Here is a 23439-nt window from a genome sequence, read left to right as displayed (position 1 = left end):
AAGTCAAAGGCCTGCTTCATTCAGATCCAGGGTCACAAAGCTGCTGCAATCCACCTGTGAGGCCATGATGGTAAATGGCTGCATCATGGCACAGTAACTGGGAAGCATGGATGCATTTTACCTATATCTCAGATACCACACCAGTGTTCACCTTGTCTATCACAGAAGTAACACATGAATTCTAAAACAATATGAAACTTCTAAAACAGGCCACCTCTACTCTCATAAGCATACCATTATAAAAGATGTCAGTAAACAAATACACCTTTATTGCGAGGAAGAACAAATAGCCTTTCTCAGTCTTCAACTTCTTCACCTAGCTTATTTCATGTCCACTAACAGGCCCCTGAAATTCTCCTCTCTGTTACTGTACTGGGGGTGAGTGAGTGGATTGCTTATCGAGGACTCCGAGCCATAAAAATGGCGACACAAAAGGCAATTTAAAAAATGTAGACTGCCCCTCTCATTTGCTTGTCTATAACAAATACTGCTCATCAGTTATATAATTTACTAAGTAAAGAGAGAAGAATGAAGAGGAGCAGGATAGGCATTCAGTGACAGAGATTTACAAGAGAGAGGGACAAGGAAGGAAGAAAACATACAGAGAGACAGAGAGAGAGAGAGAGAGAGAGGGGAAAAGTAGAAAACCCACAGGCTCTGATATAAAAAAAGACAAAGAATACAGAGAGAGAGAGAGAGAGAGAGAGAGAGGGGAAAAGTAGAAAACCCACAGGCTCTGATATAAAAAAAGACAAAGAAGCTCAAAGACAAAGATATGTAAAACTCTGATTCTGTTTCCATCAATCCCACCTTGTGTTGTTTTAAGATAAAGCTGCTAAAGATTTAATATTGTATTGATATTCTCGACTGAAAACTTGCACGGAGATATGACACCTTAGTGTTTTCCTAGATGGAATAAAATTGGAGGTAGAATCTACCCTTGTCATTACTTAGCGGCTTCTCTTCCCAGCTAATTACTCTTCTGTCCTCCTTTTCTATGCCCCTTACTCGTCTATCCTCCAAATTCCTATCCCTAGCCTCTGTGTCACAAAGGCAAGCATGGTGATTGCCTGGTTTGTCACTATATGCCTAGGGGTCCACAGAACCTGTCTACAGAAAGGTACCTAAACTTCTGTTGAATCAATTAATTTTACCTTCATTCCTATGGTGAATTCTTCTGTAATAAACTGAGACTACCTAAGTTAGCAACTTTTAAGTCTACATTTTGAACAATCTCTTTACAACAGAGCTACAAATTCTAACTGTCCAGACATGAGCTTTGATTGCAAGTCCAATATTAACCTTGTCCAATATTAACCTTGTCTGATAAAGAAAGCCATTTTTCTCCCACGTTGGTACTCTTTAAATATTACTTAATTTCCTTCTGTTCCCTCAGGCTAAAAATCTTGCAGCCCTGTTTTATTTTTGCCTCATCTTCATGCCCTATTCAATTTCCAAACATACCAGCTGCATCTTTCTTCTGAAAGGTCTGGCAAAGTTGTCTCTCCATTCTTACCGCTCTAATCCCATTAGCTGTTAGCAGTCTCAATTAACTCCTTTGTTAGATTTTACTGAAGAGAGTAATCTTGTCCTTTTTAATATAATTACTTACATGTCTGGATATAAATGCTTTCTATTTGTCCTTCCTTCCTGTTTCTACTCCTTTTTCTTTCCTTTCTTGGCTTCTTTTTTACAGTCATTCCATTTTCCCCCTTTATAAGCTTGTGCCTTATACATTATTCACTCTTTTACTGCCTACCCTAGAGATTACAACATGCATCCTTGACAATACTGGGACCACAAGACACTTTAACCTCATCTACCCCATATTCCTTTCATGTACTACTGTTGCCATGTAGTACTTAAAATTTTAATATATTTTGAATATCACAGTACATTATTTCTTTATACAGTCAAAATTCATTTAGATTGATCTACATATTTACCCTTTCTAGGCCTCTGCATTCCTTCCTGCATTGCCAAATTTCCACCTGAGAACATTTTTTTCCTTCTACCAGAAAAACATTATTTAGTTTTTCTTTTAGTAGGGGTTTGCTTGTAATGATTCCTATAAGTCTCTGTTTGTCTTTGCCTTTATATTTCACCTTCATTTCTTAAGGATATTTTCACTAAATGTAGAATTCTAGGTTCATGTTATTGTCTTTTAGCACTTTAAAGATTTCATTCCATTGTACTCTGTTTCTTTGGGAAATCAGCTGAAAGTTTTAGTGTTGGTCTCTTGAAGGTCATATCCTCTGGCTACTCTAAAATCCTTCTTTTTATCTTCAGGTCTCAGCATATGTTTGTGTACGGCTTTATGTGTATTTATCTTGCCTGGGGAATCATAGTGCTTCTTGAATTTGTGGCGTGATATCTTTCAACAGTTTTGAAAAACTTTTATTGTCTATCTCTCTTTCCTTTTCTTTTGGGTTTCCAATTACAAATATGTTGGACCTTCTTACCTTACCCCATATTTCTCTTAGATTCTTTTCTGTATTTTCTACACCTTTGTCTCTCTGTGCTTCAGTCTAGATATTTACTTCTGATCTCCCTTCCAGTTCACTAACTCAGCTGTGTCTAATACAATGTAAAACTCATCAACTGAGTTTAATACAGTTCTAGAATTTCGACCTTTAAATTTCCATTTCTTTGCTAAGATTATCACTCATCTCAATGAATTCCTTGAACATGTAGATGATGGTTATTTTAAAGTCTGATAACTCTAATATCAGGATTTCTTATTGGTCTGCTTCTAATGTCAGTTGTTTCTTTTGGTTTTCAGTCATTCTGTTTTGAATGCCTGATATTTTTTAAATAGAAAACTAAAAATTGTAGAAGAAAAAGGAATGAGTAAATAAGCACATCTCAAAAAGTTTTTCTGGTAAAATATTTACTGAAATCCTTCACTTATGCATAACTTCAACTAACCTAGTTGCATTATTTTAAAATGACAACTCAAAGTCCAAAGCTGCATTTTTACAATTCAAAGTTTAGAGTTTAACAGGAACTTTCTGGTTCCTGTGAGTAGGCCCTTCCTTTCACGAGGGGGAAAACAAAAAGTAAAACCTTAACTAGTACAAGAAGTTGGCTAACATTGGTCTGTGAAAGAATACTCTCCTAGATACTAGCCATTAAAATTATAATATCCTGCTTATATTCAAAATGGGCTGCTCATGAGAATGAGAACAAAATAAAGCTTTAAAAGAGGTACTTTTGTGTAACAGAACCTTTGGCTGCAATTCTTTGACCTTTTTTGCGTCTTGAATTTTTTATCACAGATACAGAAGACATACTAAATGCTTTCTTTTTTTTTTTTTTTTTTGTGGTATGCGGGCCTCCAGACCGGGGCGCGAACCCGGTTCCCCTGCATCGGCAGGCGGACGCGCAACCACTGCGCCACCAGGGAAGCCCTAAATGCTTTCTTATAACACAATAACATTAAAGACCTTCATTTTTTATAAAGATTATTTCCAAAGGAATTCACACTACTCTTACAAGGCACCTTGTTAGTATATTTTCTGCTTGAATATCACTCTTTTCCAATCAATACTAAAGTAACTAAATATATTACTAAAGTAACTGTAAAGTAAAAAGAGCTCACTCTATAAATCATCCCATCTCTGACAACTTCTGCCTCTACTGTCCAACCCACAACCTGTTACTTTATTGACAAAAAAATTGTGCTTTGCTATTTGTGACAGAATAATGCCTTTTAGCGACTGTATATTTAGAACAAAACTTTCCTTTTAGCAAGTGACAGTGTCATTCAGTGCTCAACTGTCATGTGCTACTAAGAGTGAGGCTAAAATATACCCATGGCTATTTACATTTAATAAGATGTGATATTTAATGGTGGTATATTTGAGGTTGAGCTTTTGAACCCCTGTTGAAATAGCCAAGTTTGTAGCAGAAGGAGCTAAAATTTTGACATTTTATCTTCATAAGCTCAACAGAGTCAATTCAGATTTTTAGATGGGAAGAACAAGTATACAAGTACTTTATGGAAAGGTAGAGAAGGGACTTGGGACATCTGTAATCTTGATTTTTGAGGGGAGGACGAGGTGAGATCTCTTTCAGGTGTCAGAAACAGCAGGGATTATAAAAAGTTCTGGCAACATTGACTCATTTGTATAGTACAAATTATCAGGAAGGGGCAAGCATAGGAAAGAGTTAATTCAAATTGGGAATAACTATCTGAAAATGGTAAATATATAACAACTCATTTCTTAAAGGACTCTTCAGCCCAACCCACGAGATTACAGGGAACATGACTACATGCTTTGTTAGCCAGATGTTTTAGTATGACAACACCTGCAAGTGGAGAAAGGCCTTGAGTTTGACATCCATGCACAACAGCTTACCCACAGCATTGTAGAGAGGCTCTCCAGTTAACTTGTCCCAGACTACAGTGGTTTCCCTCTGGTTACTGACACCAATAGCTTTAAAGAGAAAGTTAAACAGAAAGGATTAAAAAACAAACACAAATCTGAGGATAGTTCTCACTTTTTTTTTTTACAGGCATAACTAAACATAAAAATTTGAAAAAAAAAAACATTTGGAACATCTGTGGTGGTATTGAGTTGATTTTCTTTGACTGGCCCAGGAAAAGCGAACCACCAATGTCAACTGCTTCTTTTTCTTTCTACAGACTTCTTCCTGCTTCACTACCAGCACACCATGACATGGACCCAGATCAATAGCCAAATGAAAGAATTGCAGGTTGCCTTATAAATAGGGAATGCAATAACTTCCCAAATTTACGATACCCAATTTATCATGCTGAGGAGACCAACAATAACCTCATTCGTTTATTTACTAACTGCCACAAGAAATTTCCCTCTGTGTGTGTGTGTGTGTGTGCACACATGCCTGTATTTTGAGAAAATAGTCACAGATAAAATCCTTCATGCTGGGCAAACTCATATTATGCTTAGTTAGAAATTCAGTTTTCTTCATGTATTTTAATAATATGTTACAAGACATAGAATTTGAGGGACTCCCCTGGTGGCAGAGTGGCTAAGACTCCACGCTCCCAATGCTGGGGATCTGGGTTCGATCCCTGGTCAGGGAACTGGTTCCCACATGCATGCCGCAATTAAGACCCAGCACAACCAAAACAAACAAACAAACAAACAAAAGACATAGAGTTTCAATCAGGCATAAGTACAGTATGTGATGGCAATTACATTATACTAACCTATATACAACTCAAGGGCTATAGTTACAGTAAGTTACTATAAGTAGAATACTATTCCATACCATCTTATTCAATTCGGCTTGATTTGGCTAAATTGGAGGTTCTCAGACTTGGTTGTACATTAGAATCAACTGCAGAGCTTTTAAAAAATACCGGTGCCCAGGTCCTGACCCAAATCTTCTGATTTAACTAACCTGGGGTAGCATCTGAGCATTGGTATTTTTTTCTTAATACTCCCCAGGTGATTCTACTGTGCAGTCGCACACACTGGGCTAAAGGATGGAGCTTTTCCACAATTTAAGATTAGGACAGACCTTTAAGGCTATATAATCAACCCACCTTATGTTCAAATCTCTGGAATTGCCTGTTACGTGACCATTCAGACAGCACTTCTAGTGACAAGATACTCACTACCTCTCTCCAGGAAAACAAATCTCTACTGTACAGCTTTGCTATTTAAAAAGAATTTGTTGGGCTTCCCTGGTGGCGCAGTGGTTGCGCGTCCGCCTGCCGATGCAGGGGAACCGGGTTCGCGCCCCGGTCTGGGAGGATCCCACATGCCGCGGAGCGGCTGGGCCCGTGAGCCATGGCCGCTGCGCCAGCGCGTCCGGAGCCTGTGCTCCGCAACGGGAGAGGCCACAACAGAGGGAGGCCCGCATACCACACGAAAAAAATTAAAAAAAAATAAAATAAAATAAAAAGAATTTGTTTCCTCATCGCTTCCACCTATAGATCTTTGCTACATTCTTTGGAGATACAAAGAATAAGGTGAATCCTTCTTCCACATGTCAGTCTTTCGCACTTGAAGCAGCCATTCTGTCCCTCCAGACTTCTCTTCCCCTGCCTAGGCTAAACAGTCCAATTTCCTTCCACTGCCCCACCTCCATAGGGCATGGTTTAAAGTCCCTTCACCACCTCTCCTAGGAACATGCAACTATCTGTCCAAATTACTCAAGCTGTACACCCAGAATAAGACATACTAGGAATGTTCTGACCAACAGAGAGCTGAAGGGGACCAGCAGCACCCTTGTTCTAAATAATCTTTATCCAACGCAAATATACTTACTTTATTTAACACCTTTTCTAGAGGTATAAAGATGCACGAGATTCTACTACCAGGAAACCTAGAGGCATAGGGTAAAAGGAAGAGATTTGGGGGTGTTTTTAAAAAATAGAAGGCCAAAAGGTCTGTAGGAATAAAGGAAGAGAAAGGAGAATGTGGGGGGAAAGGGGTCTGGAAATGAATGGGACACGGTCCTGATTGTTGTAGTGACAGGAGGGGATGGGATTAATACACAGGTGGAGGGAGGAGCCTCAGTAAGGCGGAAGGCTATGGCTTCCCTTGTGCTGGAGGGAAGGGAGCAAGAGATCCAGACATTAAGTACTGGGACAGGAAGTTGAGGAATTTAGACCCCAGAGCCTCAACTTTCTCTGTGAAGTAGAGCACAAGGTTATCTGTGAAAACAGGGACTGTGAAGCTTGGGTGCTATTCAATAGAGCTCAGGCTCTGACGCCAGACTGCTGGGGTTCAAATTCCAACTCCTCTGCTTCCTAGCAGCATGATCCTGGGTCTCAGTTTTATCTTCTGTAAAATGGAGATGATAAAAGTTCCCATCTTACAGGGTTACAAAAAGGAAAACCTAAGTTAATGCATATTAAAACAGTGCCTGGGACATAGTAACCACTCCATAAATGTCACTTATTGCTGCCATTCATTGTCATCATTGTTACACAGAGACTGGAGTACCAGTTGCAAAGAACGGGACTGAGCTAAGTGGGACACATAAAGGAATTCCCCAGCAGCACTGTGGGCACAGCAGAGGCCAGAGACCTCGGCGGGACCTTGGCAATGGTTGTTAAGGTGGAGTATTGTGAACGTGATATGTGACAACTTTACAATGAGGGCTCACAATGAATTCACGGTCTACTAAACTCTCCTACTCTTCCCCACTGCATTAATTTCCCATTAACTAGCTGGCTGCTTCCTTAGTTGCAATCCTGGAGTTTCTTTTTTCTTTTTTTTTTTTTTTTAATAAATTGATTTTATTTATTTATTTATTTTTGGCTGCGTTGGGTCTTCGTTGCTGCCCGCGGGCTTTCTCTAGTTGCGGCGACCGGGGGCTACTCTTCGTGGCGGTGTGCAGGCTTCTCACTGCGGTGGCTTCTCTTGTTGCGGAGCACGGGCTCTAGGCGCACGGGCTTCAGTAGTTGTGGTACTTCGGGCTCAGTAGCTGTGGCACACGGGCTTAGTTGCTCCGCGGCATGTGGGATCTTCCCAGACCAGGGCTCGAACCCGTGTCCCCTGCATTGGCAGGCGGATTCTTAACCACTGCGCCACCAGGGAAGTCCCAATCCTGGAGTTTCTATTCTATGCCCTTCACGCTACCTTTCTTTATTGGCTCATTCTAACTGGTATTCAGGACATTATCTAGAGCTATTTCGATCTGATTCATTAGTCACAGGTTTCACTCTAACCACTTCTTCTTTCCCCTCTATCTTAATTTGGTTCCTTCGTGCCAAACAAAATTTGCTTTTCTTGAAGACAATCAAAGTCCAGTGAACCAGCTTCTCAGGATTCTCTTCCAGCCACAAACAAGTCTAGTACCGGTTTCTCCCGACACAGGCCTTATGCATTGCCTCTGAACTTCTGAACTTCTAATTGTGCTAATTTCTTGGCATTTTTACCCTAAAATCCTCTATGTTTTTCTATGTTTCTTAAAGAAAACTTTTCTGACTGATAATCCCAGCACATGTGCTTCTCTTAATAGTCCCTAATTTTAATTCCTTCTTTTTCAGAATAACATGTTTAGGTTTTATAATCCTCCACCCTAGTTCACCTACCGTAAGAGCAAATGAACGTGACATGCAAGTCTTTTAGCTACAGATACTAAAATCACTGGACAATATAAAACCTAACACATTACTCTCGTATCTAGCGGGTCCATGCTTCATCCATACATTCTTTTTCAGGGGATTTTTTTTTTCTCAAAACTGAGCGTCACTAGTACAATTAACTAGTTAAATGCTATATTCAAAATCTGGTTAAATTTTGCTTAATATTGCCTGTGAAAAGTTAATCGCCGTTAAGAAAATATACTTAGAAAAAAGCCTTTGGAAATACTCCAGAATGTTATCATTGTTGTCTTGGTAGAATTATAGATGACATGCACCCTTATTTAAAAATAAAATTATAATTTCTAATTGGAACACATTTCTGGAGAAAACAACAACAACAACCCAATAAACGCACATAGCAAAACAATATGAGCCCCAGAGGAAGGCTCTGGGACTACTAAAAGCGCCATTGGGAAGAGGCAGAAAGCTTCCATGTCTGGCAGACGTGTGATTGTGGCAAGTTATACCACTTGCAAGGGAGATGTGGCCATTGCTGGGAAGCCCTTTAGGACAAAGAGTGCCTTTCTGAGAGGCCGAGTCTCAGAGGCGAAGGAAAGGTGGGTGGATGTGTTGGCTAGGGCGAGGCAGTGGGTGTGCGGGCTTCCCTGTCCTCTAAGGGTGTGAGAACTACTATCTAACCTAATCGCTGAGGACCTGATGCTCTCAACTTTGTAACGGTGTATGTTGTATTTTGCTTGTATCTCATGAGGGAGGATGAATGAGACTATCTGGTATTGTAACTCTTTATAGTTTGTATTTCCTTCAGTCCAGTGACAGGCAAACAGAGCGGCCCAGCTCTCTAAGCCAAGATGGAAAGAAGCAGCCTATTTACTTGTCCTGGGCTCACATGAGCTGTTAAACTGGAAAGTGAACTTTAATTTTGGAGACATTGCTCATAGGGACCTGAAATCAAACTTTGGCAGATGAGGACAACTAAAACCAATGAAACTGGAGTTTGCCAAAGAAATACAACCAGCTATGATGAACTCGATGATTACCAGGTAAGATGATAAATGAATCACCCTTTAGCTGGAAAAAACTCATTTCTTTGCCACTTTGGAACCAAAAACTCAAGTGGTTTTTGAGGTTATTATCAGTGTGGCTCAGGAAAGAGAGCACTGGACCAGGAGACAGGGCAGTTGTGCTACCATGTTATACCACCACTAAATAGCTACACGACCTGCAAAGGGTCCCTGTTCTCTCATTTGCAGCTAGGTCTAAGTGATGGAAGATCCTTTACAGCATTAGGGTTCTGTGACCTAGAGCTCTACATAGGCAAGCAAAAGCTTGGCCCTTGACAGTGCCAATTCAATAAATTATCTGGGAAAAAAAGTTTTTAACACGACTGGCCTGGTATGGAGGGGCTTGTGGAACGTTCTCTTCCTTGGCCATAGGCTGGTAGTTGTTGAGAAGGAAGTGCTGGGTCACTTTGGTTCAGGTATGGCTTTCACACTGGCCAGACACAGAGGAGCGTAGAGCAGAGAGCTGGGTGCTCAGTATTCTTACAGACAGTGCAAGTGGAAGACAAGTGACCTGGACTGGAGTTATGTGTCATCTTCACAAACACCACAAAAACAAGAGAAAAAAGAATGCCACCTGAGTGGGTCCAGAAGGCCAACATGCCGCAGCCTACCTTACCTGAAAGGGAGGTAGAATGAGGTCAAAATCATGGCCAGTGGCTCTGGAACATCCTGAACATGGCATTCCGCCACCTAGATTATTTACATCACTGGTAATGGATATTTCGACAACAAAGTATGCTACCGAATGCCTCTTACATGTGTACACTGTTTAGACCATGAAAGCTGTGAGGACAGTTCAAGGAAATTGACCAACAATCACTTTGACACAGGACTCATCTAAAACTTGGTGAATGCAACTCTAAGTTTGAAGTACTTCACTTAGATGTAGGGATAAAATGAAGGTAGGATATTAAAAAACTGTTAACAAAATATCAAATCGTACATAGGTATTTCTTTTAAAAATCTGCAGTAACAGAAATATCACTGTTACAATTTTCCATTAATCTGTGATTGGATTAACATGTTTCCCCCATTGGACAGCGGCACGACCCTATTTGTGCTCCACTGTTTCCCTAGCACACCTAGCACATTGTAGGTACTCTGAGTTTGCTGAATGACTGGTTTTGATTATACTTAGCCTTTTTAAAGTGAGTTTTATTTATACAAATAAGGGAAAGTCTGAAAAAAATCAATGTTTCAACTCAGGAGTGCTGGTAAATTTCAGAGCCAAGATGACATGAATTCAGGAACCAAGCACCAACAACTGATGGTTCCCCCTATCTAGAGCCAAACTACCTAAGAAAGAAAAAAAAAAGTAGCCCTTGAATGGTGAACTTGAAAAATTTAAACTCTAAGGAGATGGCAATTACCGCATTATGCTTCCACCCTTTACACTAGTAGCATATCAATTTTAGATGACTGGGTTATTTTTTTTCTCCCTTATGAATGATGCAAAGTCAAACTCAGGTAGATATTCCATTAAAACTACTAGGAATTAAAGGGAGATACTTGTAATAACCTAACACTCTCGGACAATTAGTTAAGGGAGATTTCAAAAGTGAAGTGCTTTGATTTCAAACAACCTCCCCCCTCCCCAAGCTGTTCCTTATTCTAGTCTTTCTCTCCTCAGTAAAGGGCATCCCTATCCATCCAGGAGCTCCAGCAAAAACCCCAAGCCTCATCTGTGACCCATCTCTTCCCCCCACCCCACTACTCTCTCTGCTACCCTGATATCCAATCCATCAGCAAGTTCCAGCCCTGTCTCCCCACCTCCACTGCTACCAGTGTCAATCAAGTCATCGTCCTCTCTCTCGGGACTTCCACGGCGGCCTCCACACTGGTCTCCTTGTGTCCATACTTATGCCTTTACTGTTCACTCTCCACACTGTTCCATACAGCAGTCAGGAAGTTGTTTTTAAACTGCAAGTCAGATCCTGTCATCCCCTATGGCCTTCCTTAAAGTCTTCTCATGGCTCCCTGTGATACTAAGAATAACATCCAAACTCCTAACTGTGGCCGACAAGGCCCCATCCATTTCTCAGATTTCAGTTCCTTCTGAAACCCCTTACCCACCCAACCTCACCTGTCACCCTTCTTCCACTGTATTTTTGACATGCTGGCCTTCTTTCTGATCCAGGAATGGGCCAAAATTATTCCCACCTCAGGCCCTTTGCATGTGCTGCTTTCTTTTCCTCAAACATTTTCCCCCCAGATATTTGCATGGCTGGCCCCTTTTGGCCTTTGACACCACAGCAGAAGTGTCACCTCCTCAGAGAGGACTTCTCTGGCCTTCCAATCTAAAGGAAGCCTCTCTATGCACACTCTAGCATATCACTGGGTTTTACTTTCTGTATGGAACTTATCTGCATCTGAAATTAGCTGGTACTTATCTGCTCTTATTGTTGGTCTCACCCCCACCAAAATAAAAGCTTCATGAGAACAGGGCCCTAATCTTCCTGTTTATTGTTGTATCCTCAGTTCTCAAAGAAATGCTTGCCACTGCATGGGCACTCACGTAGGTGCTGAATGAATGAATTTAATTGAGATAATCATATATAGAGTAAAATATTAAAAATACCTTTTATGTTAGAAATATCAATATTGAGCTGTCCAAGTTTCTCACACGTTTTCTCTATACACTCATAGACAGAATGCAGAATTTCCTTAGGGTCCTGCTCCACCCATCTTCAAACAAAAGAATGTATTTGGTTAGTCCACAAGAGAGCAAGACAGATATAATTTATTTCTCTAGAGATGTTCACTTATGAGGGAGTGGCTGCACGAATCAAAGAAAATCAGATAAGCAAAGCATATCCAATATTCTAAAGAAATGATTTAAAGAAGAGCCCATTTACTTTACATTTTTGTTATTCTTCATATAGTAATTAATCATTTGAAAGGAGGTTAAGTAATACCAGGCCACAAATAGCAAATGTTCTACCTATTTTAAAATTATTTTTCAAATCCAATAAGAAACTGGTTCCCCAGTTCTTTACATTCTGTGGGTGTGATGAATTCTGATATACTATCTTTATGTTTCACTAGTCATCAGTCATTTTTAAACAGACTATAGATATTATTCTTTTGATACATTGATTTCCTAATTTACTTACTTATATATTTGTGTATTTATTTATTTATGAAGCAAAACAAATTCTAAGAAGTCAAATAAGTATACTAATCTCTTTTGTCATTTTATTTCCTAAAACGTTTTGTTAGAATTTAGGGAAAAAATTTACATTACTTCCAATAACTATTTCATGTAGACAAGTGATTGGTCCCAGTTTTCAGACCCAATCCCAGTGCAATTGTGGTTAAGGTACAAGGACCTCAGAAGGATGAATGGCTCATAATAAATGAAAAGGAAGAATACCTGGGAGAAACAAATGGCATACTTTTTCTACGCAATAGTAGAAATGACACAAGTTAAAAGAATCCTACGCCAGAATTTGGAAGTAGCAAGGGAATTCCAAATGCCTTTCTTCTCTGCCTTCCTCAGGTCTGCCTGGCTCTCCTGAGCATTGAGTTCTATCTCTAAATTCTCTTTTTCCAAAACCCAATCTCCTTCCACATATTTCTAATTTTTCTCCCCCCAAGTCTAGCTCTTCTCTCTCTAAATTGCACTGGGATCAGGCCTGTGGACGGTCATTCTAACGCTAACATATCAATAGCTTTTATTATTAAACAAAGGAATTCTCTAAAACACAGGGGGAAATTTTTAACGGAAAATTTGGTAAGACACTGTTTTCCCTCTCTTTCTTAAATTGAAGTAAATTTTATGATGAAATGAACAGATTGAAAGTGCACAATTTGTTGAGTTTTAACAAATGTATATACCAATCTAACCAGCACCCCAGTCAAGATATAGAATATTTCCATTGCTCAAGAAAAGTTCTTTCATGTCTCTTTCAAGTCAATCACACACTCCACAGGCAACTACTTTTCGGATTTCCATCATCCTAATTAGTTTAGCCTCTTCTTGAATTTCAGATAGAGCCATGCAGGATGTATTCTTTTGTGGCCAGCTTTTTTCACTTTCCAGGATATCAAAGAGATTCAACCATGTCATTGCATGTTTCAGGTCACTTTTGAAAAACTGTCAAACAGTATTTCACTGCTAGCGTTCTACTGATGGCAGACATTTGAGGGGTTTCCAGTTTGGGCTAGTATGAACAAAGCTACTATAAACATTCATGTAGATAAGTCTTTCTATAGGCATATGTTTTCATTTCTCTTGGATAAATTCCTAAGAGTGGAATGCTGCAGATGTATGATTAATTTTATAAGAAACTGTCACACAGTTTTTCAAAGTGGTTGTATTATAAATATCAAATTTTAAATAAAATACTGTATAGTATATGTACTATATAATACATATATATAAGTAGTAATATCACAATTACTATATATGAACATTATTCCCCAAAAGGATGATTTTAGTATTAGATGATAAGATATATGAATGTTTTTATTAAAACATATCTTTATTTAATGAAAAAACCCTTACATGCAAATCAGCAAAGCAGCAGTTTGGCAATGATGGAGACACAGAACTAAATGATTTCAAAGTCAACGTGGAATTTCTGATATCTAATACTCCTTTGCTTTATTACTTTATTATCGCTTCCTTTTGTCACTGAATTCCTAAGCCATCAATCATCCACATGTTTTTGCTGAGCTTCCAAGTTACTGCTTCTTTTTTTGACTAATACCTATCCCTCATGTCTTCTCAGGAGGGTGTTTGGTTAAGTTTACTTTACAAAAGCACAGGGCAGGTGGGGTGAGATGGACTAATAAACATGATGTACCTTTACATATTAAATTAGGAAACATACCCTTCTCTTGGAAATTCTTGTTTTATTTCCACTTGATGATGACTAAGTAGTTCGGCCGTTTTTGAATTGAAAACCTGAAAAATATATTGCAATATTAGGGTAAGAATGCAGGTAGAGAGCAAAGATGTTTAAAAGTTATTCAACAACTGAAGTTCTTATTCACTGATAGAAAAATCATTTCAGATGAAATGCCTTACAAGATAGTCTACTTTCTCTTCAGATAGAATCATGTAAGTTATAAGGTAGCTTAAGAAATAATAACTTCTCTTTAGATAAATGAAAATCTATTAAAGATAAAGCTAAAGAGGCAATTCCTCATTCTTTAAAACAAATGGTTCCAGGTGTAGAAAATTTAATACATCAACCAATTAATAGTATGGATTTCTTTTAGAGAATAGGAAAACCAAAAATAAAAGACAGCTGGCCAAATGCTGATAGTGATAGTACAAGGTTCCATTCTGCATCCACCTTGGATGTGGAGACAGGAGTCAACAGATGCCCAGGCAGGAAAGTATACTGTGTAAATTCCTTTGAAGGGAAGTGTAACAATGCATCTAGCTCTTAGGAGAGGTAAGTAGAGCCATATCAGCAGGGGGAGAAGAGTACCGTGGCATCAAGCTGAGTGCTCTCTGTGACATGCTTGTCATGAATTGCTGACCCTTGATGATAAATCATTAAAACCAATGAATGAAAGCTACCAAAGAAGAAGTGCAGTACAAGCCTCCACAAATTTAAAACCACTAAAACAACACTTCTTAAAAACTTAGCAATCTTTTTTTCAAATATATTTATTTCTCACCTGGGTGTACCTATATTTAAGTATCAAATTACTTAGTCTTTCAGAGTAAGGATTCATATTTTAATTAAAACTAACTTCCAAAATCACTATAATTGCAGCAGTAAAGTCACATCCAATTAAGAAAGTGTTTCCAGGCCTAGGTTTCCTGTGGGAGAAAAGTACTTGCTGAATGCAGACTAAGAAAGAAAGCAATAAGGGAAAACCACACAGTGGGTCGGGTTGCTGCTCCCCTCCCTCCCCACCAACACACATAATTTTTGGGGGAGGAAGTAATAAACATAATGAAAGCAAGAAGGCAAATTCTCAAGTCCTTTGAGGAGATAAAATATCTTACAGGGCAAAGGTTAACTTGATACATCATAAATAAAAGGCACTTGGCTGAAGCCCATGTAATAGCCCAGTGATTTACAACTTAGCATTGGGTAGGTCTCTAGGATGTCCACTCCAATTGTCCCATTTTATTTGCTGAACCATCTCTAGGGCCTAGAATAGTGCCTGGCATAGGGTTTGATAATCAATAAATATTTGTTGAATATCTAAAAAACTGTGGTCTATCAGGTACTTATTAGGAAAAAATTATTAAATAAAATGGAAAACGGGGACTTCCCTGGTGGTGCAGTGGTTAAGAATCCGCCTGCCAATGCAGGAGACACGGGTTCGAGCCCTGGTCCGGGAAGATCCCACATACCACGGAGCAACTAAGCCCGAGCGCCACAACTACCGAGCCTGCACTCTAGAGCCCACAAGCCATCACTGAGCCCGCGTGCCGCAACTACTGAAGCCTGTGCACCTAGAGCCCATGAGCCACAACTACTGAAGCTTGCAGGCCTAGAGCCCGTGCTCCACAACAAGAGAAGCCACCGCAATGAGAAGCCCGTGCACCGCAATGAAGAGTAGCCCCCCGCTCGCTGCAACTAGAGAAAGCCCATGCGCAGCAACAAAGACCCAATGAAGCCCCCCAAAACACAAAAAAACCAGGTGAAATTAATTTCAATAACATTTTATTTAAACCAATATATCTAAAATTATTTCAACAGGTGAACAATATAAAATTAATTAGATCTTTCGCTCTTTTAGTACTAAGTCTTTGAGATCTGGTATAGATTTTATACTTAGGGTCCACCTCAATTCAGACTAACCACATTTAAAGTGATCAATAGCCACCTGCACCTAGTGGCTGTCATATTGGACAGTGAAGTTGTGGAGTACTGCTTTTCTCATATATCTAGGTTCATGTGAGGAACTGTAATGAAGCCTCCTGATTATCCATTTGTCTGCAGACGGACAAGTATACAAAGCAGGCTAATGATGTTTCCATAAGACTCTATGGCTGGAGAGTATGAGAGACACTCCATATGAGAACACACCGCCAAGTAGCGAGAGCGCTAGTCCGTTCTTTTCAAGTAGATTTCAAAAGCCCTTGTCTATGAAAGATGGCAGTGGCTATAGAGTTTGCTTTATAAAAGGTCTAGCACGGTGATTTGTCTAAAAATCATTAGATGGCAAGGGAGAAACACCCCAGAATTATAAATGCTCCTCATCTTCTTCTCCCTTTTCAAGTTTGAAATTCACCTAATTTAACAATTAGTTAAAACTTCAGACGCACAATGGCACAGAACAGAAAACTCTCTTTAAGAAATCTAATTTAAAGAAATACTTTAAGACACAAGAGTCTATGGGATCTAGAAGAGATCCTAGAGTTCCTCTGGGCCAGTGTTTTCAAAGTGTGCTGCCCTTATCTCTAGGACCCTTCAGAAGCTGAGAGGGAAGGACAGGGAGCTCTGCTGAGCCTCTGGACCACGCCCTCCCTTAGATTTCACATTTTATTGACTTCAGCTTCCAGAAGAGAGCTTAACAATGGAGTTCCAAGGCAAAAAACAAAATGACAACACACACTGAAACACGTGGCCCTAATGGAATGCTCTCTTATTTGCAAAGGCAGCTCCAAGAGATCGGATAATACTGACAAAACAGGGCTAAACTCTAGGTTTTCTAAATACCAATGCAGAGCTTTTCCAGTACAAAATCAGACCGATACTAATTAGGACTTTTTCATTCATTAAGTGGCAGTGAATACAAAGGAGTTTTCTAACACAGGGCCGCCTATGCTACAACGAGGAGGTAGGACATCCAACCCAGACTGGTGGGGCCAGAGAAGGGATCTCAGAAGAGGTAACTTCCAGGCTAAGACTTAAGGTTGAATACAAGGGAGTCCGAGTGGGACTGGGAATGGTGGGGAAGCTAGGCTGAGGCAGGGAGAGCAGCTGCAGATGTGTCTGCAGTGATCCAGGTAAGACATCTGGAGGGCTCCACTTGGAGGCCAGCAACAGTGGGGACTGAACGAAGTGCAGTGCTGAGAGAGATTCAGTTTAGGAGGTATAAGCAAATAGATGCGTCAAGGGCTTGGATGGGGAGGAGTGACAAAAAAGGAGGAATACTCAAGGATGACAGGTTACAGGTTACAAGTTAGAGTAGGCAGTGTTTACAAGACAAGGGTAGGGTTAGGAGAAGTAGTAAGGGTACAGAAGGGGGTAAGGAGATTGCAAATGTGTTGCAATGTGTTTGAGGTGTAACTCGGCACAGAAGTGGAGACACCCAGTAGTCAATTGCTTATGTTTTAGGTCATAAGCTTAAAGAAAGAGATCCATTAAGGGTACAAACTTGGAACTAGTAGATAAATAAGTCCGGGAGAGCTAATGCACAGCAGAGTTTCATTTTAGATAACGTGTGTTTGAGGTGTAACTCGGCACAGAAGTGGAGACACCCAGTAGTCAATTGCTTATGTTTTAGGTCATAAGCTTAAAGAAAGAGATCCATTAAGGGTACAAACTTGGAACTAGTAGATAAATAAGTCCGGGAGAGCTAATGCACAGCAGAGTGATTATAGTCAATGGTAATGTATCATAAACTTCAAAGTTGCTAAGGGAGTAGATCTTAATTATTTCCACCACAAAAAATAAATGATACTTATGTGACATGGTAGAGCCTCGTGGATAATGCTACGGTGGTAACCGTATTGCAATATACAAATGTATCAAACAACATGGTGGACACCTTAAACTTATACCACGTTATATATCAACTATATGTCAATTAAAAAAAAAGAGATCCAGCCTTAGAATTTCATGTGGGCCAGAAAAGGCAGTTGAGAACGTTATGCTTGGTGTAACATGGAGGCAAAGAGCATGGGCCTCGGAGAGCTGGGGCTGGGGGTCAAGCCCAGCCCTGCCCATGTCAGCTGTTTGACTGTAACTTCTCTAAGCCTGGACTTTTCCATCTGTAAAAGGATTAAATAAAATAATGTATGCTAATATTGTCAGGAACCAAGATTTTTCAGTGCAAGAGGGAATAAATATAAAATGAAAGAAGTTAAGTGAACTGTAAAGTTAATTAGAACTGGAAATATCAATATGAACTGAGGCTTTTAAAATCTGTCCCCTGAAAGAGCCTAGAAACAGTGACATCTCTGTGACAATGACCAACACGAGAACTCAGAGTTTCATCTCTAAATATGGTTAATCACTAAAGGAAAACTTGGAGAAATATTTGGAAAAATAGCTGACTCCAGGTTTAACTTCACCAAAAAACTACATTAAGAAAATATGACAAGTATGAATAATTGTTAAATCTGGGTGATGGATTCACAGCCATTCATTACGTTTGTCTTTTTACTTTTCAGTGTGTTTTAAATTTTTTCATTTAAAACATCGAAAATATATAGAATATAATTTAAAAAAAATGTATGAAAAGTATTTCGTAGAGGGCAGGCACATAGCATGTATCCAAAAGATGTTACCATTACTGTTGTGGCTACAACTGGTACTATTTTTATTACTGTTCCTATTATTACTACTACCACCAGCACAGCAGATAGGTGATAAGAGTCAGGATTCAAAAAATCACCAGTGGGCTTCCCTGGTGGCACAGGGGTTAAGAATCCACCTGCCAATGCAGGGGACACGGGTTCGAGCCCTGCTCTGGGAAGATCCCACATGCTGCGGAGCAACTAAGCCCGGGTGTCACAACTACTGAGCCTGCGCTCTAGAGCCCGCGAGCCACAACTACTGAGGCCGTGTGCCACAACTACTGAAGCCCACACACCTAGAGCCCGTGCTCCACAACAAGAGAAGCCACCGCAATGAGAAGCCTGTGCACCGCAACGAAGAGTAGCCCCCGCTCGACGCAACTAGAGAAAGCCCGCGCAGCAGCGAAGACCCAACACAGCCAAAAATAAAATAAATAAAATAAATAAAATAAATAAAATTTTTAAAAAATCACCAGTTCTGTATTCATCTCTAAGCCCCAATCCTGTCTCAGTTCCAGATTTTCTTTTTGGTGGGGGAGGGCAATTAAAAACTGAAGAAACAACTTCACATAGGAAAGGAATTCGCACAGTGCAGGCGCATAGCATAAACCCAAAAGATGTTACCACTACTGCTGCTACTACTACTACGCTACTTATTATTATTATTACTACTACTGCTACTATTACTACTTCTATTATAAGAGGAGAATTAGAATTAGAAGTCATTAGCTCTATATTTACCATTGTGCCTACATCATGGTCAATTCCAGATTTGGAAGAGGGGGACAGTTAAAAAGCTGAAGAAACAAGGAAAATTACTTCTATAAAAATTGTTTTAAAAGGACTTTCTGAAACAACGCATGCCTTCTGTCTCAGCAGAAGGGGAGTAGTGGAGAGATGAAGACGAAATGCAGTCCTTACTAAGTAACTGTCTTTCACGCTTGCCTCACTCACCCTATGACTAACTCAGCCATCCCATCATAAACATGCATTCACTTCCCTCCCCACATGGTTTCCCCACTAGCCTACTCATGCCACACTCAACTTTACTGTGTGATGAGACATTTTTCAGGAATATAAACTCCGTCTCTAAAATACTATGTAAATTTGCAGGACCTAAAATAAAAATACTAGCTACAAACATGTTACATTGCAGACTTGACCACAGAAGGCATGATGGCATCTTCCAACAAGCCACAGAAGTAAACACAGCAAATGGCATTATATTTTTCTTAAAAAAGGAAATTATATTAAATAGCATATTCATACATCTAACATAGCTATGGTTGCCAAATTCAACTTTTTCCAAGACCCCGCAAGTTCTCCCTTTCTAGTCTTTCAGTCCAAGAGTTCTAGTCAACACATCAAGCCCTGGAGGCCTCTCTCTGCTGTTGTCTATTCATGTAATGAGCACCGACCAGACGCCAGATGCTGTATTAGGCTTTGGAGAGGGGGGGGAAAAGACACCATTCTGCCCCTCAAGGAACTCAGAACTGAAGGCTCTAAACATTTATGCTTATGAGACAAGAGGACAAGAGAGGGTGGCAGCTCTCTGATGAGAACATGTTCTTGCCATGTCTGTAATGTGATGGGGAAGAAAACTAACCAACTGAGTTGTGTGTGGGGGGGAACACAAAAGAATCACAGTTACATTTATTATAAGAGGGGCCTCATTCGAGCTATGAGCCAAATTAGTTTTACCAAATTTACTGTTCATTAGTTCCTGGCCCTTAATTGGTGCCTAATACTTATGTGTTGGATACATAAATGAAAGAAAGAAAGCGGAAATCTATCCCTTAATCTTGAGATCTCTAAGTATGATGAGACAACTGGGGTCAAGGCAATGTTTCCTGCCAAAATAAGCATGGAGCTACAATTCAAGTCATTCTTCATAGATGCTGGCTATTGGAACAAAATGGTTACGCAACCATTCTCCACGGTGACTACACCTAAGCCCTGCCCAGGCCCCGCTTAATCTGAGCCACAAGATGATCCAAACCAGCAGTACTTTTTCAAAGGCAACATTTTTTTACATATTGTGAAACCTGTGTGTAAGTATGTTTTTCTTGGTGAAGATTCATCTGTGACCATAATCAGAACTGGTAAATGGCCTTCCCCAGCCTCCCATCTTCAGCCTTCACAGTGCAGTCAGCCCTCCATATCCACGGTTCCGTTTCTGTAGATTCGACCAGCCACAGATCAAAAATATTTTTTAAAAAAATTCCAGAAAGTTCCTAAAAGCCAAACTTGAATTTGCCCTGGGCCTAGCAACTATTTACATAGCATCTACATTGTACTTACAACTACTTACATAGCATTTACACTGTGTTAGGTTTAAGTAATCTAGAGATGATTTGAAGTATATGGAAGGATGTGCAGAGGTTTTATGCAAATAATGCACCATTTTATTATATAAGGGACATGAGCATCCTAGGATTTTAGTATCCATGGAGGTCCTGGAACCAGTCTCCTAGATACCGAGGTTTGACTGTACTCGGGTAGCTCGGGAGCCTAAGGCAGGAGGTGTGAGGAGGATAGGCTTCTGACTGTGACAGACCTGGACTTGAATCCCAGTTCCACATTACTCTGTAACCTTGGGCACACTCTTTAGCACGGTCTAATCATCTGGGTAAAGGAGCTTAATAATACTACCTACATCATATTTGTTATGAGGATTAAATGAGATAATGCTGGAAAAGTCCTCAATGCAGTGCCTGACACATTTCAAGTCACAACACATTCTAAGCCTTTGTTTTCCTTTTTTTGGGTTTTTTTTTTAACAGTCAACTTAATGGGGAAAAAATAAAGTTACCAAATTAAAGAAGGAAGTTGACTGTTTAAGCTGAAGCTTTTGTCTTACGAAGAAATGGCTCCTCACACTAATTCTCTTTCCAAGAAGTTCCTACTCTGCAATCTGGGTAAACACATGCCAAGCCCAGTTCACTTTCCTATCAGACAAGTTGGAAATTTTCCTTTGGTACAAAACATATGCATAGGGTCCCAAGATTTAAGTCTTTGACAACTAGAGGAAGAAACGAACATGTTCTAAAATTGCAGGTCTACTACTAAAAGAGAAGAAATTAAGTAATCAAACATACCTAAGTCAAGAGAGTTTTAACATTTTTTGACAAGATAAAAAAGAAAACCAGATTTAAAATTCAGTTGACCTATAAAAATCTATTCAACAAATATGTATAAAGTGCTCCTGTAGATAAAACAGGTGTTCATTTGTCATGTTGACCAAGATATTTTAAGGAATACAAAGATGAACAAGTCTTAAAAAGGAGGTTCCTGCTTTCAAGTACAGCAGGTATACAATGACACGAAGTAGGTGCTAAGAGCTATTAACAGATAAAAAAGAATGCTATAGGAAGGGGGAGAAATTCTGACTAAGGGTCTGAGGAAGACTTCTACCAAGAGATGGCAGTTGAGTACAATTTGGAAGTAGAGTACAATTTGGAGGTAAAATTTGGAGTAAAATTTGGAGCTAGAGCACAATTTCAAGAAGCAGATATGGGAAACTTTCACAGGGAGGAGGCATTTCCCTTGGATGAAAGAACATGAATAAAGAAATCTTGTGTCCCTTATGGGAGAAAGCCAATATAGCTGGCATAGAAAAAGGGAAAAGAAAACTTAGCAAGGTTATTGGTCTTGTGAATGTTGAATGAGATATGACAATTCAATGAATAATGGTCAGGAAATTATTTTAATACCTTTCACTCTATAAGCTTCCTTATGACAGTTCTTATCTGCTGTATTCTTTCCTGAGAGGGTAAGCAAATATTTTTGAGTCATAATTACAACGTGGAACAATATGACTAGAACAACTCCTGGGAATCACCTTGTGACTGAAGCACTTATTCAGCAAATCTATTATCTGTATCTTGTAGAGAGTATTTTGGCAAACCTCTTTCCATAACCAAGGGAAAAAAAACCCCTTTCTAAACCATTCCCAAGTTCTTCTCTACTTCACACAGGATCCCTTCACACAGGTAGTCTTTTATCTACCTCTGAAGCTTTCTTGCATAGTTGTTTCTCAAGCAGCAGGAAACTTTATTGATCAACTTTTAAACATCATTCTATAAGCAGGACGGGAACCTTCTGAAGGTGCACCTTAGCTTACTCACTGAGATCAAGCCACAGTAAACAGCACCCAACTTTTTAAAGGCTCATGACACTGAACAACTGATTGTGATGATACGAAGTTCTCATTCCTTCCCCACCAATGCAGAAAGATGCCTCTTGGGCAACAAAATCTGAGGGACCAGGAACAACCTGCAGTAGATAAAGAAGATTGCTGGGCTATATGGACAGCAACAGTGAAAGGTCAAAAGGAAGAAAGGAACAGTCAAGCTGGTAACTAAAAAGGCAGCCTACAGAGTTATGAAATATTTTACCCACTTTCATAGAGGGCAAAGGCTGCATAAACTTGAGAACAACTGCCATGTTTGGTTTGGCCCCTAGAATCCATTAGGAACTAGTTGCCAACATTTAAGAGCAGGAAGTTGTCACTGAAAACTCTATAGACTACCAGCTTTTCTTAAAGAATTTGAAGATTTGGCAGCACGGGGCTAGTGTTCCTGCCTGGCAGCTATAGGTTTCCCCTTAGCCTGAGTCTGCTCTCCAGTCTGCCCTCTTCCCTCTACCTGCCTGGCCCCTGCAGGCATTTGTGTGGGCAATTCTTGAATATGGCTTCAAAACTCAACCCACAGTTAGTGCACTGTCTTAATGGTCTTTCTTAATTTGGGAAGATGGTAGTGATGATTGTGTATTTTATTAATCAAATCCAGTTAGGCTAAGTTTCTTACTTATGATTCAGGATTACTTTATAGACACTTATATGAAAATAAGATAGTGAAACCTGCCCTGGGTGATCAGAAGGTAAA

The 23439-nt window shown here is 39.7% G+C and overlaps 1 protein-coding gene across 7 annotated transcripts in view; it reads right to left on the bottom strand.

Annotated features, from left to right (window-relative positions):
- Positions 1–23439, bottom strand: part of GK (glycerol kinase) — a 69236-nt gene that overhangs the window by 44028 nt on the left and 1769 nt on the right. For all 7 annotated transcript variants that reach the window (XM_007108470.1, XM_028482635.2, XM_028482636.1 and 4 more), the window contains exons 2-4: positions 13950–14023; positions 11693–11799; positions 4362–4439 (exon numbers count right to left, since the gene is read on the bottom strand). In XM_007108470.1, the coding sequence (XP_007108532.1) occupies positions 4362–4439; positions 11693–11799; positions 13950–14023 (259 nt within the window). The remainder of the gene's footprint in view (positions 1–4361; positions 4440–11692; positions 11800–13949; positions 14024–23439) is intronic.

Source organism: Physeter macrocephalus, chromosome 21, assembly GCF_002837175.3.
Source record: "Physeter macrocephalus isolate SW-GA chromosome 21, ASM283717v5, whole genome shotgun sequence".
NCBI lineage: Eukaryota > Metazoa > Chordata > Mammalia > Artiodactyla > Physeteridae > Physeter > Physeter macrocephalus.
Note: the sequence above shows the minus strand (reverse complement) of the source record. Positions and strands in the feature narration are given on the sequence as shown.